This window comes from Rhinolophus sinicus, linkage group LG15, assembly GCF_036562045.2.
Source record: "Rhinolophus sinicus isolate RSC01 linkage group LG15, ASM3656204v1, whole genome shotgun sequence".
NCBI lineage: Eukaryota > Metazoa > Chordata > Mammalia > Chiroptera > Rhinolophidae > Rhinolophus > Rhinolophus sinicus.
In genome coordinates this window covers 37,532,546-37,548,456 of record NC_133764.1, presented here as the reverse complement: position 1 = coordinate 37,548,456, position 15,911 = coordinate 37,532,546, and the positions used below count along the sequence as shown (strand labels likewise).

The window sequence follows — 15,911 nt, the reverse complement described above, 5'->3', positions numbered from 1 at the left end:
CAGGGGCTGCAGGGGCAGAGAGGGACATGGGCCTGGCGCAAAGCCATGAAAAGGAGAAACCACAGGCTCAGGGGTGAGCCTTCTGTACACGATACTTACACCTGTGCGGCCCCCACCACGTACCGCGATGGTCGAAGACACGCTCTGAGGAGCAAGTAGGGCTTTGACCAAAGCGTCCCCTCTGGGACAAGGTGCACAGACACCCACTGTCCTATTAGAGAGGCTCTTGTATCTCCTTTGTCCCCGAGTGCATCTAGTCCTCTCCAGGTGAGCAGACAGTGCCAGGAAAGCAGAGGAAGAAGCCAGGAGGGTCTGCCCAACGGCCAACTCCAACAATGCCCAGGAACGCAGTTGCTGGAGAAGCAGCAGCTCAGGCCACTCCCGCAGGAGGTGGCGTCACACAGAGGCTCGCGCTATCCCAGCCTGGAGACTTGGGAGCCCAGGAGACAAGATACAAGATGCCCAGAGGAGTGATTCCCGCTCCAAGGCCTGCGTCCCTTCCTTGAGGCTGACAGCTCCTGGAGTCACCTTCCCGGGACTCAGGCCGTCCCACACTCAGCCAGGCACACGCCAAACCCCAGCCCGCAACCTGTGGGCTCAGACATCACAAGTGCTCCGTCCTAAAAACAGTAGCTCCAGGGCAGAGCAGGGCAGGGCAGGGCAGGGCAGGCCACCATGTCCAGTGGCCTTTTCAACCACTGGGTCCACCCAGCAATCACAGGCCCTTCCTACCCAACTGCAAAGAGCAATGACAAGAGCCTCTTCCCCTCCCGGCCTCCCTGCTTCTCCTCCCTGCCGGCCACGGGCCATTCTCAGCAGCCACGGGGCATGCAGCTCCTGCCATGCCCTCCACATGGGCCCATGGTGCCAAACAAACAAACCTTCACCAGGCCCTCCCAGGCTGGGCTCAACCTGCCCCCACCTGTGTCACTGGTCTCATACTTGCCCTCTCCTCTGATGACACAGTCTAGCCACTCACATCTTCATGATAAAACCACCTCAGGACCTTTGCACTTGCTGTTCCCATTACCTGAACACTCTTCCTCTGGATTTGGCCTGGTCAGGTCCTTCTGGGCATGCAAAAGTCAGCTCAAAGTCACCTCCTCAGGAAGGGCCTCCATTGATTCCCCTTCCTCCCACTACACACACACACACACACACACACACACACACATACACACACACACACACACACGCACACACCCCTAGTCATAATTACTCCACCTGTTCTTGGCTTCGTCATAGCCTTTATCTAAAATCATCTACTGATGTGTTTATTCCTTAGCTGCCCGACATCCAGTTGAGACTGTAAGTCCCAAGGGAGCAATGGCCGTATCTTCCTCACTCCTCGCTGTAGGCCAAGAACCCAGGAAAGTGCCGGCACATAGCAGGACCTCAACAAGTATTTGCCACATGAATTGGAATGACCCGTGCTAGTGGTCCTGTGAACAGGAACCCGGGGACCTAATGACATGAGGTGAATTCAAGGCAGAGGACACAAACAGCGGTTACTAATTATTCCCACTCGCTTGCTGCAGGGAGGGAAGATAGGACAGTGAGGAGAAACGGAGGCTGGGATAGCGGGTTCCTACTGCCCAATCCCAGTGGCTCAGTCACACCCCTCTGCTCCAGAGCTCAGCCCAGCACAAAAGCATTTTAAAGTTCTCACAGCAAAGTTTCAGAGCCTCTTTGCTAATTTACAAGGGGTGTGTTGCTTTGTTTATTCAGCTTTGCTCAAGTCAGAGTTTCCTGGTTTGAAAAAAAGAGAGAGAGAGAGAGAGAGAGAGAGAGGATCAGAAGGTCCGAGGGCAGGTCTGAAGCCCACATGCAGAGAGAGGTCTTCATGAGCTGAGATTTCTGGTGCTATAGGTCTTGAGTTCAAGGTGGGACAGGAGGCTTAAAACAATTCCCCAAACTTGGGCCACTTGTTAAAAGGAAATACCTGATTTCTCCTTTAGGTCCCATGGCCACACCACGCCCAGCCCCCCGGGTAGCCATGGGGAGCCGAATGCACCTCTGAGCCCATCTGCAGTCTTCATGTCGGTGGTCAAGGAGGGACCAGTGGCAGAGGGATTTGGGGCGAAGGGGTTTCAATGGTGGCTTTACGAGAGAGGCTTGTGCCCAGATTGGAAGGGAGACAGGGACGGCCACCTCTGAACAGGAGGCAGACTGGCAGATGGAGACCAGACAGCAGAAGCAAAGAGGGGGCAGGGGAGGCTTTCTGGGAAGGCGCGAGGGCACCGACTGACAGACACGAAGCCCCACACACTGACATACAGCCAGACGGTCTCACATGTAGGCCAGGCAGTGACACCACTGAGAACAAAAGACACATCGGCAGTGAACCCCAGGAGACCCCAGGCTGACCTCCATAATCGGCCCAGAAGGACCCAGGCCTGGCTACTGTGGGCAGAGCACACGTCCAGCCATGTGCGGGGGCACAGCTGGGGCTCCCTGGCCCAACCCAGGATTTCCCACTGCTCCCTGGAGTCAGGCTGGATGTGAGGGAAAAAAAGGGGTGAACCAAGAGCCCAGGACAGGAAGTCAGAGCCTTACCTCACACCATGTAAAATTAACTCAAAACAGATCAAAGGCCCAATCACAAGAGCTAAAACTACAAAATTCTTAGAAAAAAATAGGAAAAAGCTTTCTGACATTGGGTATGACACCAAAAGCGCAGGCAACAAAAGAAAAAAATAGATAAATTGGACTTCATCAAAATTAAAAACTTTGGTGCATCAAAGGACACCATCAACAGAGTGAAAAGGCAACCCACAGAACGAGAGAAAACATTTGCAAATCGTATCTCAGATAAGGGACTAATATCCAGAATATATAAAGAACTCCTACAACCCAACAACAAGAAAAACCAAACAAACAACTCAATTAAAAAACTGGCAAAAGTCTTGAATAGACATTTCTCCAATGAAGACATGCAGAGGCCAACAAGTACATGAAAAGATGCTCAACATCACGGATCATCAGAGAAATGAAATCAAAACCACAATGAGATACCAGCTCACACCCATTAGAATGGTTATTATAAAAGAGAGAGAGAAAGGAAGGAAGGAGGGAGGAAGGGAGGGAGGGAGGGAGGGAGGGAGGGAGGGAGGGAGAAAATAACACGTGTTGGGAGGATGCAGAGAAATTCGGAGGCCTTGGGCACTGCTGGTGGGAATGTAAACTGCTGCAGCTGCTGTGGGAACCGGTATGGCAGTGCCCCCGCCCCCAATTAAACACAGAATTACCACAGGACCCAGCAATTCTACTTCTGAGTATGGACCCCAAAGATCTGAAAGCAAGGACTCAAGCAGATATCTGTACACCCCTGTTCACGGCGGCCTTATTCACAGTGGCTAAAACGTGGAAGAACGCAAGCATCTATCCAGACCTAGATGAACGGATGAACAAAACGTGGTCTCTCCAGAAAATGGACTATTAGTCAGCCTGAAACAGGAGGGAACTCGGACACCTGCTGTAAGGTGGATGAACCTTGCCGTCATTATGCTAAGTGACATAAGCCAATCATAAAAGAGACAAATGTTATATGATTCCACTTGTATAAGGAACCTGGAATAGTCAGATCCATCGAAAGTGGAAGGGAGGTTGCCAGGGGCTGGGGAGAGAGAGTGAGTGTTTCATGGGGACAGTTTCACTGTGGGAACATGAAGACGTTCCGGAGATGAATGGATGGTGGCACAACTGTGTGAATGAATGTAGTTAATGCCACTGAACTGTATACCTAAGAATCGTTAAAACGGTAAATTTTACGTTACGTAATTTTACCACGGTTTTAAAAACAGTCCAGCGTCCAGGATGGAGTGCTGGGCACCCCAGGCCCTTGCGGTACAAATGGCTGCAGTGACCGTTGGTAAATGGCTCAGGATAGTCCCAATGTCACGCTGTGTCATTATTTAGGGCAGTTCTTTAATGCATAACAATGTGACTTTCAAGTCATTCCTTAGTAGGGCTTTACATAGAAACAAATCCTCCGATCAGAAAAAATTTGGACAGACCATTTTGGGCCTCAAAGAAATTACAAGGCACCAGGCAATGGTTACCCTCATCAGGCAGGCTGACACCACACTTCTCCATCCTGGGTCCACTCTGCCCCAGGGCCTGTTCCCTGCCCTCACCCTCACCCCCAACTGGTAGCTGGGGGCTGGGAGGGGTGGGGGGGGGCGGCGCACAAGAGAGCTCCCTGCAGGAATCTGCATGAAAGGGGAGCTGGGCAGACTCCTGGCCAGCTCCTGGAATCCCACAAGGGGCTGTGCTCCCCACACCTCACCAGGGGCAGGTGGAAAAGGCTTGCAGCCACCCCAAAAGGTCCAGAACGGGACAGCGAGGGATCTGAGACATAGAATCGTCCTGTGCATCCAGGACACATGGGGACTGTGATGGGTCGAATGGTGCCTCCACCCCCCAAAAAAATTCACATCTACCTGGAACCTATGAATGTGGCCCTATTTGGAAAAAGGGTCTTTACTGATGTAATAAGTTAAAGAACTTGAGATCCAATCATCCTGGATTATGCAGGTGGGTCCTAAATCCAGTAATGAGTGTCCTTATAAGATAGAAGCAGAGGGAGATTTGGGACACGGAAGGAGGCTATGTAATGACAGAAGCAGAGATTGGGGTGGTACGTCTACAAGCCAAGGCTTACTGGCAGGAGCCAGGGGCCAGGAGCCAGGAGAAAGGCCTGGAACAGAGCCTGCCTCAGGGCCTCCAGAAGAAACCAAGCCTGCCCACACCTTGATTCTGGCCTTCTGGATTCTCACACGGGGTGAGACTCAATGGCTGTGGCGAGACTCAATGGCTGTGGCTGTAAACCACCCCGTCTCTGGTACTTGGTTACAACGGTCCCAGGAAACTACAACAGGGACCAGAACTCTCAGCGGTCAGAGCTGGAAGGGGAGGCCAAGCCTCTCATCTCAGAGACAGGAAAGTGAAGCCAGAGAGGGCGACAGCAGGTCCAGGAAGCGTGACCACAGAGTCAGTCCAGGCCAGGGACTCAGAGGCAAGTGGGGACAGCTGAGAAAGGGACAGGTGAGGATGGAGGCACTGCCTCCTGGTGACATAGCACCCGAGAAGAGGGAAGTGCCAGCTCCCTCCTGCTGGGTGACCACTCTGTGCCTCACTGCTTCAGGCAGACTCCCAGCCAGGGACAGACGTCCAGTGACAGTGTGGCCCGGCCCTTCAGGACCCCACACCAACATTCACGACCCAGCAGAGACTCCCACATTCCCTGCCTGCAACTCACCCTCGCAGCCCAGCTGAGCTAAGCAACAGTTCCCCAGTGGAAAGTTCCCTTCTTGGAGATTCTCTCCCTGATGAAATACAAGCACTTGGAACAAGATAAAACTGCTTAGTTTTTGCAAAAGCCACAAAGCGAGTCCAGAACAAGAAAAAAATGCAGACCCTTGGCTCGAAGGAGCGGTCTTCTGTCTCAGCGGTGGCCAGGCGGCCAGTCACTGCTCTGTGACTCATCTCCATCCTGCTGACTGATGAGCCCTCCGGCATCTTCCCAGGGGTGCCTGACCACTGACGAGGCCCCCAGGCTCACACACCAGGCAGGAGCTGGGTGCTGCCCAGAGAGGGGGCAGGGAGCAGAACTAAGGTCTCCTGAAGCCGTCTACACCTGCCCCAAGCCCCTTCCCCAAGGGTGGACAGACCTCACCCCCGCCCCGCCAGCCCTTCCTGGACAGCAGCTGGGCAGTGGCGGAGAGCTGGCCGGACACGCCTTGAACGCCAGCCCAGTGGGGCATGAACAGTGACAGCCATGTCTGGAAATCTGGCCAGGAGGACCCCCATCCCCCCCACACACAGCATCTGGGCTCTCAACCCCCCTCCTTGGCCCTGTGCTCACTAGGGATGGAGGTGTCACAACCGCCTTATGGTGAAACAAAGGGGCACGGCTGGCAAGAAGGAAGGAGCCCCACAGCAGGCAGGGCCCAGAACAGGCTCCAGAGCCCTGGGGTGGGGGACCCTGCCTCAGCCCATGTCAGTCCAACTCCCTCCCTCTACAGATTAAGAAACTGAGGCCCTGGCCACAAAGGGACTTGTTCAAGGTCCCAGCAGGGACAGGGTGGAACTTGCTTCCCCAGGGACAGGTCAAGTGCCAAGTTACCATTAAAGGCCAAAGCCAAGGTCTGACCAGGCCTGCGGAACGTGGGGAACAAGCTCAGGGATTTTCATCTCCATTCATGTCTGTAACCAGTTGCTAACTGAGCTTTGAAAGAAATGAGTATTTTTTCATTAAAATGCATCCAAATGAGGATTTCATAGAAAGTACCAATTTTCCCTCCAGCACATCCAGAGACAACGTCCCCACGTCATCCCTCGCTGTGCTGTCCTCAGCGGCGGGCAGTGGCACTCCACACAGTTGTAAAGACACAGAGCTGACCGCTTCCAACAGCGCTTTTGTTCAGTTCAGGAAAAGCTCCTGGAGTTTGGCTAGCCCGGAAGGTTCCAAGACATGGCCATCACCCCTGACTCCCCAGGGACCTCCTCCTGGCCTTGGTATGCCAGCTCTCTGGTCCCCTGGTGATCACCCATCTAGGCCTTGGCATGGTCATCCAAAATGAAGGCTGCACCCGAGGCCCCCCAGGCCTCTGCCAGCCAGGACAGAGGAGCGGCCGTCCTGCCAGGTTGGGTCCCTCTTAGTGCCCCCTGCTCTCCAGCCCCTGCCAGGCTGAGAATAGGGAACCCTGGCTCTCCACTTCCGCCTACCCCACAGGGTCCATGTCAGCGAGCTCAAACACAGATGAGGTGAGGTTTTGCCAGCCATGCCTTCCGCTGCTGTGCAGGGCCGCCCCCCCTCCTGTGGTCAGTGTGCTGTGCCCATCTGTGCATGCCCAGCAACACAGGCAGGCACACACACGCGCGCACATACACACATGCACACACGTGCACACGTACACACATGCATACACACATGTACTGTCAGCAGCTCTCCTTCCAAGAGCTGCTCCACTCAGACCAGGCTTTCTTATCTCTGGCCTCTTGGGGATTCCCCCCGCAAAAAACCACAGAGTGGCACACAACAGACCAGGGCCAGTGGCACTGTGGGGTGACAGTCTCAGCCTCACTGCAACCCAGGGTCAGCTCAGAACATCTAAAGCCCAGAGCGAGGCGGATGCCCGAGGATGGACCCCAGCTCCTGGTTCGAGGGGTGCACAGACACTACAATGCACGGGAATGACTCATGATGCTGTCAGATGCTGACAGCCACAGCATACAAAGCCTGGCTGAAGGAGCTGACGAGGCCTGACCTGGAGAAGAAGGTCATCTAGCTGGGCAGCCTCTTCCTCTTCAGTTTGTGGCCCTCACCTTGCCCCACGGGTCTGTGCCCGCTCAGCGGGGCTGCCCACTTGGCCTGTCTCTGAGAAGCTCACAGCCCAGGGGGCTGGACCCTACGTAGGGTGTGGGGGCGGGTCCAGGCACCAGTAGGCCCCTCCAGCCCAGCCAGCTGCCTGCCCTCCCTCCTTGCCCTGACCTGACGTGACATCCAGATGTTTTAAGCTGTAATTCTGCTCCAGGATCTGAGCAGGGCCCACATCGTTAATCTTTCTGTTCTGAACTGTCCCTCTGTAACCATGGATGATTGTCACTGCCTCCCCGCCCCCCCACCCGGCCTTACTGGTGAGTACAAGACCCAAATGACACTGTGACCCCCAAGCAGGCTTCATCTTAATTCCCCCAAGCCCGGAGCAGAACAAGACAAGTTCTCTGTGATGTGCACATACGCCGGCGTGCACACATCTGCACGTCTAGTCAGGGCACTGGGAGCTTCCACCTCTGTAATCAAGTGGCAGGGAGGCACCAAAATGCTATTTCAGGGAGGAGACCACGGCGGCCTCGAAGACAGACTGTGGCTGGCAGAGAAAACAGAAACCACACGGTGGACAAACAAACCACCAACCAGCATCCCTAATGCCACCGCCCAGACAGCGCCAGAGGCCGAGGCCAAGGTCCCCCCACCCCGTCCCGGAGTCCAGCGCCAACAGTCTCGGCGTTCACAGCCGTCGGAAGATGCAGAAGTGGCACATTGGGACATGAAAGAGAAGCAGCGAGGGGAAGGGAGCCGAGTTTCAATAAAAGCCAGACTTGAGAGAAGCTCAGCTTTTGGAACCTTACACCCCGCGACCTCAGAACAGTCCAGAGGAAGAGAAATATGTCCACAAAAATGAGCACCACTGAGCCCTGGGCGCCGATTGCCCGCAGCATGAGCGCAGCGCTGGGCCAGGGGTGGGGGAGGGCCGCGCTTACCTGAGATCCGGTCTCTCTCCATCACTACGATATATTTAGCAGCAGGCGGAGTCCGCGTCCCCCTTTCCAGAGGCGTCCTCCCCTTTCTCACCCCGTCGCCCTCCCCCTTTCTGCCTCCTCCTCCTCCTCCTCCAGAAACACTCTTTGTCTGGTCTAATTTCTTCAATCTGCGGCAATCTCCAATGCAGCCAAATTACCACATTTCCATGTGCTCATCGTATGTTTGCGCTCCAAACTGAAGTAGCATTGTCTCTGGATCCAGCGGACCGGGAGCGAAGGGGAGAAGGCGAGGAGGGGGGAGGCGGGGCGAGGGCAGACGTGGGCCGTGCAGGGCGCCCGCGGCCCGGTGCTCCGCGTCCCCGGCGTCCCCGGCGGGCGGGCGAGCAGGCGCCGGTGCCGGGCTGGGCTCTGCGCAGAGGTGCGGCGCGGCTTCCGGCCGGACCTTCTCTCCACCCCTCGGGCCCCTCCGCCGAGTCTCGCTGCGCTTTTTTAATATCCACTTGGAGAAGCTTAACTTAGCCTCTTGGAAACCAGCGCACAGAGTCAAATTCCTGGCGACGTCCAGAGTCTTTCATTTTCCCGCTCCCGCGATGCTACGGTTTCCTCCGGTTTAAGCGGCTGAAAAGCCTGACTCCGGGGCCTGCCTCACCTTCCTCCCGACGCACCGGCCCCTGTACCTCGACCCCACGTGGCGCGAAGGGGGGGCCGTCTCGCCCCAGGCAGGCGGCCCAGGGAAGGCTCAGGAGCACCTGCCCGGGTTGAACCCCGCGAAGTCACCCCTGCCGTCGCCCTGGTGTCCCGTCAGCCTGCGGTGACAGAGGCAGCTGGCCGTCCCCGCCCAAGCTGAGAGGGAGAGAGGGATGGAGACTTCCTGGAAGATTCCTACCACACACTCATGAGTCAGTGAGTCTCCAGCTGTCCCCTGGGAGGGAGCGTGGCTCCTTACCACCGACTTCCCCGGAAAAGGCCTCTCCTCCAGGGGCCAGCTGGGCTGGGGGCTCAGTGCTCTTTGCTGCTCTTCACCTGGGGGGAGGGCTGCTTACCTGGCAACCTCAGGGGGCCCCACCAGCACCTGGTCAGAGTCAGGGCTGGGGGGCTGGGGGACATCCCCTCTGTTCTGTACACTTCACCGCCTCAAGCTGGCAGCCCTGGGCCCCAGACAGAGATAGGTTTTGTTTGCCTGAACCTGAAAATGTGTATTCTGTGCCAACGTGGAACACTCAGGCGATTTCGCTGAGAACTCCAGATTTTCCGCTTCTCTTGGAAAAGAGAGGGCATGTGGCCACACTGGACGAGTCTTCCTGCCTGGCCACATGGGCTGGTTTGAAGAGTGCTACCCCTTTAGATGAAAGCACATTTTCCGGTTTGCTCTGGTCCACACGGCTCCTTCACTCCTTTTCATTCTTTGCCTCCCCCCATCCCCACAGCCTCTGAGTTTGCAGTCCCTGCCCCACGCGGCCACGTGCTCTCCCCACAAACAGCCCTGAGAGGTGGTCAGGCCTCTGGTGTCCCCCCTCATGCCACCCTTTCTCCCCACAGGAGGCTCCACGATGATGGCCATGATGGTCCACACACAACTCACTGCCAGATGGTATGGACAAAGTCCCCGACCCCTCCTGCCAGGGACAGGACCCCAAGTGCAGTCTGCTGGGTAACAAAGGAATCTTCCTGGCGCAGGGGGATATAATTTCCAGCTTTCTGGGAGACCCCACATAGCAACCACCTTCCCCCACCCAGCCCCAGCAGAGCCTGGAGGACAGCCCCAAAGGTGGCCTGCAAGGTGAGGAAAGGTAGCACCAGTGCCTCAGCCAAGGAGCACCCGGGGGTTCAGGCACTATGGTGAGCTGAATGGCCCCCGAAGATATTGCATCCAAATTCCTGGAACCTGTAAAGGGGACCTTATTTGGAGAGAGTCGTTGTAGGTGGGGTTAAGTGAAGGATCTTGAGATAGGGAGATGAGTCTGGATTACTGGGGCTGAGCCCTAGAAGCCATCACATGTACTCATATAAGAGGGAGGCAGAGAGAGATCTGACACCCATTCACAGAGCAGGGGACGTGAAGACGGAGACATGAAGTGAAGACCTGGAAGGCGGGAGCGATGCAGCCACAAGCCAAGGAACACTAGCGGCCCTGGAAACAGGACGAGGCCAGGAACAGATTCTGCCTCAGCCTGGGGAGGGCAGACGGCCCTGCAGACACCTTGATTTCACACTTCCGGCCTCCAATGAGGGAATACATTTCTGTGGTTTTAAAGGCCCCAGCTTGTGGTGATTTGTTACAGCAGCGAGAGGACACTCACACAGGCACCACAAACCAACTAAAGAGCCAGTGTTCCCTGGATCCCACTGTCTGCTGTTTACACTCCATTCTAAAACATTACGTTAAACCAACCACTAACAATCGTTGAGTTAGAACAACAGGAATCATGGAAATTTTTTGGTTTATTTAAACTCTTCTCCAATCTTGAAAAAAATACTCCTTATTGGTTTTTCTGATTATAAATGTAACATATGTTCATCGTATTAAATTTAGAAACTTCAGAAAAACCTGTAAAGAAACCCCTTTAATGCCAACTGGACTCTCCAGCACCAATTCCAGCTGCGGCCGCAGACCCAGGCCAGCTGGTGTGCCAGGACGAGGGGCCGGGCTGGGCGAGGACAAGATGCGGGCCAGGCCAGGCCTCGTCCACCCGGCTGCCTCCTGCAGGCTCCCGCTGCACACTGTGGATTTGACTGGTATGGTTGGTACAGCCACTGAGCACAACTTTGGCCCTCGGTTTTCCCCGGCATAGTTTGGCTCAAGGTCCATTCCCCGACTATGCCTAAAAATCCAAGCATTCTGGCCCAAGTGGGGGATAATTTGAAACCGAAAACTTGGCAGCACCAATTGGCTCAGAAGAGGCTCAAGTTAGTTATGAGCCAGCTCAGAGGCTGGGCGAAGAGGTGGGGTGAGGCCAGCCAGTCGGGGACGGGGACAGCCAACCCCACTGCTCACTGAGTCCCGGCCTCCTCTCCAGCACCCACCACGCAAGGACACCTCACCAGGCCAGGCTAGACCCCTGTCCCCAAAGTGGGTACCCCACATGGTGCCATCCTCTAGAACACTGACGGGGTTCTAGGTTCTGTAAAGCTTTATCCTGTCTTAGATTCACCAGGCATATAAGCATAATAAATGCCATGAGCAGTCCCAGGGAGGGGGGTGCTTTAACCCAGCACCTCCCCAACTGAACCAATGCTTGCTGTCCCAGCAAGGCAGGACCCCCCAGGCCACAGCTTCGGGAAACCACATGTGCCAGCCAGCAAGCCCCAGGTCCCCGCCAGCCCAGCCTGCCCACATCCTGGGGGGGATACTGTTGCCTTACAGCCCCTTCCAGACAGTTCCCAAGGGTGCAGTCTGTCCATCACCCCCACAGACCTGCACCTGTGACCGGCACTCTCCCTGTCCCCTCCTTTTCATTGTCACCATCACCTTCAAGGGGCCCGGTGCAGGGTGAGGAGGAAGCCTGAGGACTGCTTTATCCGGAGAAACACTGCTCTGCACCCTTCCAGGAAGCACCTCTACCTCTCCCGCACCAGGCTGGGAGGGTACACAGAAGTAAGAGGCGTCCGGGGGTGCCTGAGCTCCCACTGCCAGGCCAAGAGGAACGGCACGAGCTCCAGGTGACCCTGCCGTGGACAGCAGGGACACAGGGACGTCAGGGACGGGTGATGGGCCTTGGTGTGCATTGTGGGGAAGGGCGCGGAGGAGGTGAGGGCCGCGGGGGTCAGCTGGAAGGACGCTTCCTGAGGCTCTGGCCTGGCTTTTCCAGCCACCTCTCACCTCCCCCTCCCCCCTGATGTAGGTAGTTGTGGTTCCTCCAAGATGAGCTCCAAACTCTAGGGCCTGTACAACCTCTCACTTTACAAGATGACTTTCCTGTTCATTTCCTGCTCACGACTAGACTTGACCACTAAAGTTTGCTTCCCTGAGTTAAAAATAAAGGAGCTCCGTCCCGACCCCTGACCCCTCCTCCTGTGGCCACGGCTACTATACCTGCCAGCAGAGCGGGCAGCCGGCCGAGACCCTCCAGGGCCGGCCCCAGTCTGGCCGCCTGCAGCCTCCCAGAGCAGGATGGATTCCGGGCCTGGGGCCGGCTGCATTCCTCTCTGGAATCTTCTCTCCACTTTTTATTGTGCCTCAAGTTTCGGCTGTTCCTAAATAAATACAACCCAGCGACTCTCTGCCCCTGGGACGGCTGCAGGGTTTACTGGTGCAAAGAGCCTGGGCCGGCCTGTTGCTTTGGGAGTTCTTCCAGGTCACTGTGGAAGAGAACCAAGACGATGGAGAGAAGCAGCCCAGGCGGGGCCGACTCCTCCTCGCACGGCCCTCACGCTCAGCCATCATTCCTGAAGGAGGCCCCCAGCTGCCTGCGCAGAGCGTGGGGGGGGTCTAGTGGTGTGGAGACCAGGAGGAGTCGGCCCTAGAGCCCGGGGTGTAAGCCCCCCCAGAATACTGAGAGCTCCACCGAGAGCTGGTGTCTTTCTCTTCCACCAGGAGCCCAACATCCTGCCTGCTCAGCGACATGCTCACTACGTGTACAGTGAATTTAAGGATCTGACATGTCAATCACCCAGTTCTGCCCAACAGAACTTCCCGTGATGATGTCGACGTCCCGTGTGTGTCTGCCATGTCCAATATGGCCGGCACATGTGGCTGCTGAGCGCTTGCAATGTGGCCAGGGCTACTGAGGAATTGAGTTTCAGTTTTGAGTGAAGTAACTACATTTAGTAATTTAAACCTAAGTGGCCACGTGTGCCTACCGGCTGCCCCACTGGGCAGGGTTTGCCGTCTTCTCCTCCTCCCTGGAGACATCATGTTCTCCGTCAGTTTCTCCCCCAGAAGGCAAACAAAGAGAAAAGCTCCTCTTCAACCAAGCTTCTCCTATCAAGTCCAATTCAACAATACGTCCTGCTTGGCTGCTGTGTGCCGTGAGTGCCTGGGTCTGTGGGCTGGACCACAGGGGACTGACAGGTTGGGTCCACGTTACCCCGGAAGGACAATCAATGCCTTGGGCGGTGACACCACACAGGGCCGATTCCCAAGCTGTGACCCATGGGGCGGCTGGAGCCCTGGGATCGGGGAGGGAGGAAGCAGTACTCTGGGGCTGGACCGGGGAGTCTGGGCCAGGCTGGGAGTGACACGAACACGTTCCTTGGGGTTGAGGTTATCCTGTGGGGAGAAAGGAGCCCAGGGTTCTGAGTCAGAGGACCATGAGCGGGTCTGCTGTAAGTAATCACGTGGATGGAGTCTATTGTCCAGTTCCCGGCACACAGGTGGCACTTAGCAAATGGCCAGTGCCTGGGGAGGAGCCTCTTGTGGGGAGAAAGGGTGGGCATGAGGAGGGACAGCGGAGGCCTGACCACCTCCCAGGGCTGTTTGGGGGGAGAGCAAGTGGACAAGACCTTGGCAATCTGTTGACCAGGGCATAGAGGTCAAGGACGACATTGAGACTTCCTGCCTGAGTCCCTGGGTGGACGGCAAGGCTGAGACGCGAGGGCAATGAAGGAGCAGGTGTCAGTGGGTGGGAGAGGAAGTAAGGAGCTAGGCGTGCCTGTGGGAGCCCAGGCGCAAGCACCACAGGCAAGCAAGACAGGCTCACAGTGACTGTTCTAAATGCAGTCTCTTATTTGGCCTGCTCCCCGCCCCAAAGGCACATCCCCTCCCTTTTGCCCTCATGGCCTGACACAGAGCACCTGGCCATTCCACACGTTTCCTGAGCAGCTACTCTGTGCCAGGCTGTGTTCCTGGTGCCCTGGAGAAATGGAGAACCAGCTTGACAGCCCCGCCCTTGCAGCACTTCCTGGCCATGGAGCCATGACCATCCTACTAGACAATGAGAACAGCTGAGTGTGTGAATGTTCGGCTGAGGCTCACTGGGTGGGGCTGTTAATGGGGGGGGGGGGCAGCCTCCCTGAACAAAGGGATGTGTGAGCAGGGACAGGAAGGTGGGGGTGGGGAGGGAGCCAACCCAGACAAGCGGCCTTAGGGAGACCTTTCTGTAGTGTCCCCACACAATCACCAGGTGGGAAGGTAGTTTCCTAGGGCTACTGTAACAAATCCCCATTAACTGTGTGGCTTAAAACAACAGAAATTGATTCTCTCAGTTCTAGAGAAAGAAGTCCCAAGTCAGGGTGTCAGAGATTCTGGGAAAAATCCTTCCTTGACTCTTCCAGCTTCTGGTGGCCCCAGGCGTTCCTTGGCTTGTGGCTGCATTACTTCCATCTCTGCTTCCTTCTTCACACAGCCGTCTCCCCTGGTGTCTGTGTCTCTCCTCTTCTTATAAGGACCCAGGCGATGGATTCAGGGCCTACCCTAACTCCAATATGATTTCATCTCCAGATCCTTAACTAATCACACCTGTAAAAGACCTATTTCCAAATCAGGTCACTTTCTGTGGTTCTGGGTGAACATGAGTTTGGTGGGGACAGTATTCAACCCACTACAGAAGGAACGAGAGTGGGGCTGGGGGGGTGGCCACGAACCCCAGGGGAATGTGGAGGAAAAGCAGGTCCCGGCAACACACTGGGTGTCAGAAGAGAAGGAGAAGGTTCCAGGGACCGGCTGGCTGGCTGGGCTAGGCCGCAAAGACGTGAGGAAGCAGCGAGTGCCTGGGAACCAGAGCAAAGGTCGGCCAGACACTGTGGGCTGGGAGGGAGGCAGCTGCCCAGATGGGCTGCTTGGGGCCCAGAAAGTGGGTGAGTGTGCAGAAGAAACTGGACGCGCACTTGGGAGGGTTGAGGGAGGGCGTCCTCATAACCCAGCAGATCTACCCAAGAAAACACGAGAATGCTTTCGGCCGAGTTGGTGACCGAGGACACCTTGCGTGGACGTGGACCTCCCGCAGCAGCCCAATGGGAAGACAACCCCGCCTGCCCACAGAGGAGCCCTCGCGTGTGGTCACAGAGAATGCACTGAGGTACAGGGATCTACGTGCATAAATCTCAGCGTCATCCCTCTGTATGAAAAAGCAAAGAGCAGCAGCTGACTGCCGCACCCCATCCCACCCCCATGCACAGGCTGAGACGTTCTGCAGACACAACACAGACAGGCTCACAGTGACGTGTTCTAAATGCAGACCAGTGGTGCCTTGGCAGGAACGGAGGCGGGGGCGTGGAAAGGGTCACCCAGGGGCTTGGGCTACACCTGTAACACCTATTTCTTAAGCAAGATGAGGGGATGCACATGTGTCTTATTTTATTCTTTATATTTTTATACATCTAACAAAAAATGAGTAAGCTTGTCCATAAGGTTGACTGTGGGTGTGGTTTGAGCTGAGGGAATGTGGCTCAGGCCAGAAATATCCATCTCTGGCCTGGTCCCACATGCGGCCTTGGGAAACCTAAAATAAAGAGGGCACCTCATGTGATGCGGCCCCTCTGTAAGGGTCAGAGGGATTAGGACGCTGAGGGGTTGGGGGTCTGAGAAAGAACCCCACTTGGATGAAGGTTATAGCTGCCAGGAGGCAGGGCTTCGAGGCGGGAGCCAGGAAGACGGAAAGGGTGCCTCAGAGGAGCCTGCAGGGTCCCCAGAGAGATTTCGTGTGTCAGCAGGCGATTCCATGCAAAACCCAGATCACTATTTGCAGCTTTGGGCTTCGGCAAAT

The 15,911-nt window shown here is 56.0% G+C and overlaps 1 protein-coding gene across 5 annotated transcripts in view; it reads right to left on the bottom strand.

Annotated features, from left to right (window-relative positions):
* Positions 1–15,911, bottom strand: part of SEPTIN9 (septin 9) — a 155,900-nt gene that overhangs the window by 118,153 nt on the left and 21,836 nt on the right. The window contains exon 1 of one of the 5 annotated variants that reach the window (XM_019735496.2): positions 8,269–9,119. The exons of the other annotated variants lie outside the window; for them this stretch is intronic. Coding sequence (XP_019591055.2) covers positions 8,269–8,290 — 22 coding nt within the window. The 5' untranslated portion in view covers positions 8,291–9,119. Of the gene's footprint in view, positions 1–8,268; positions 9,120–15,911 lie in introns of those variants that run through there. 5 annotated transcript variants of the gene reach the window in all.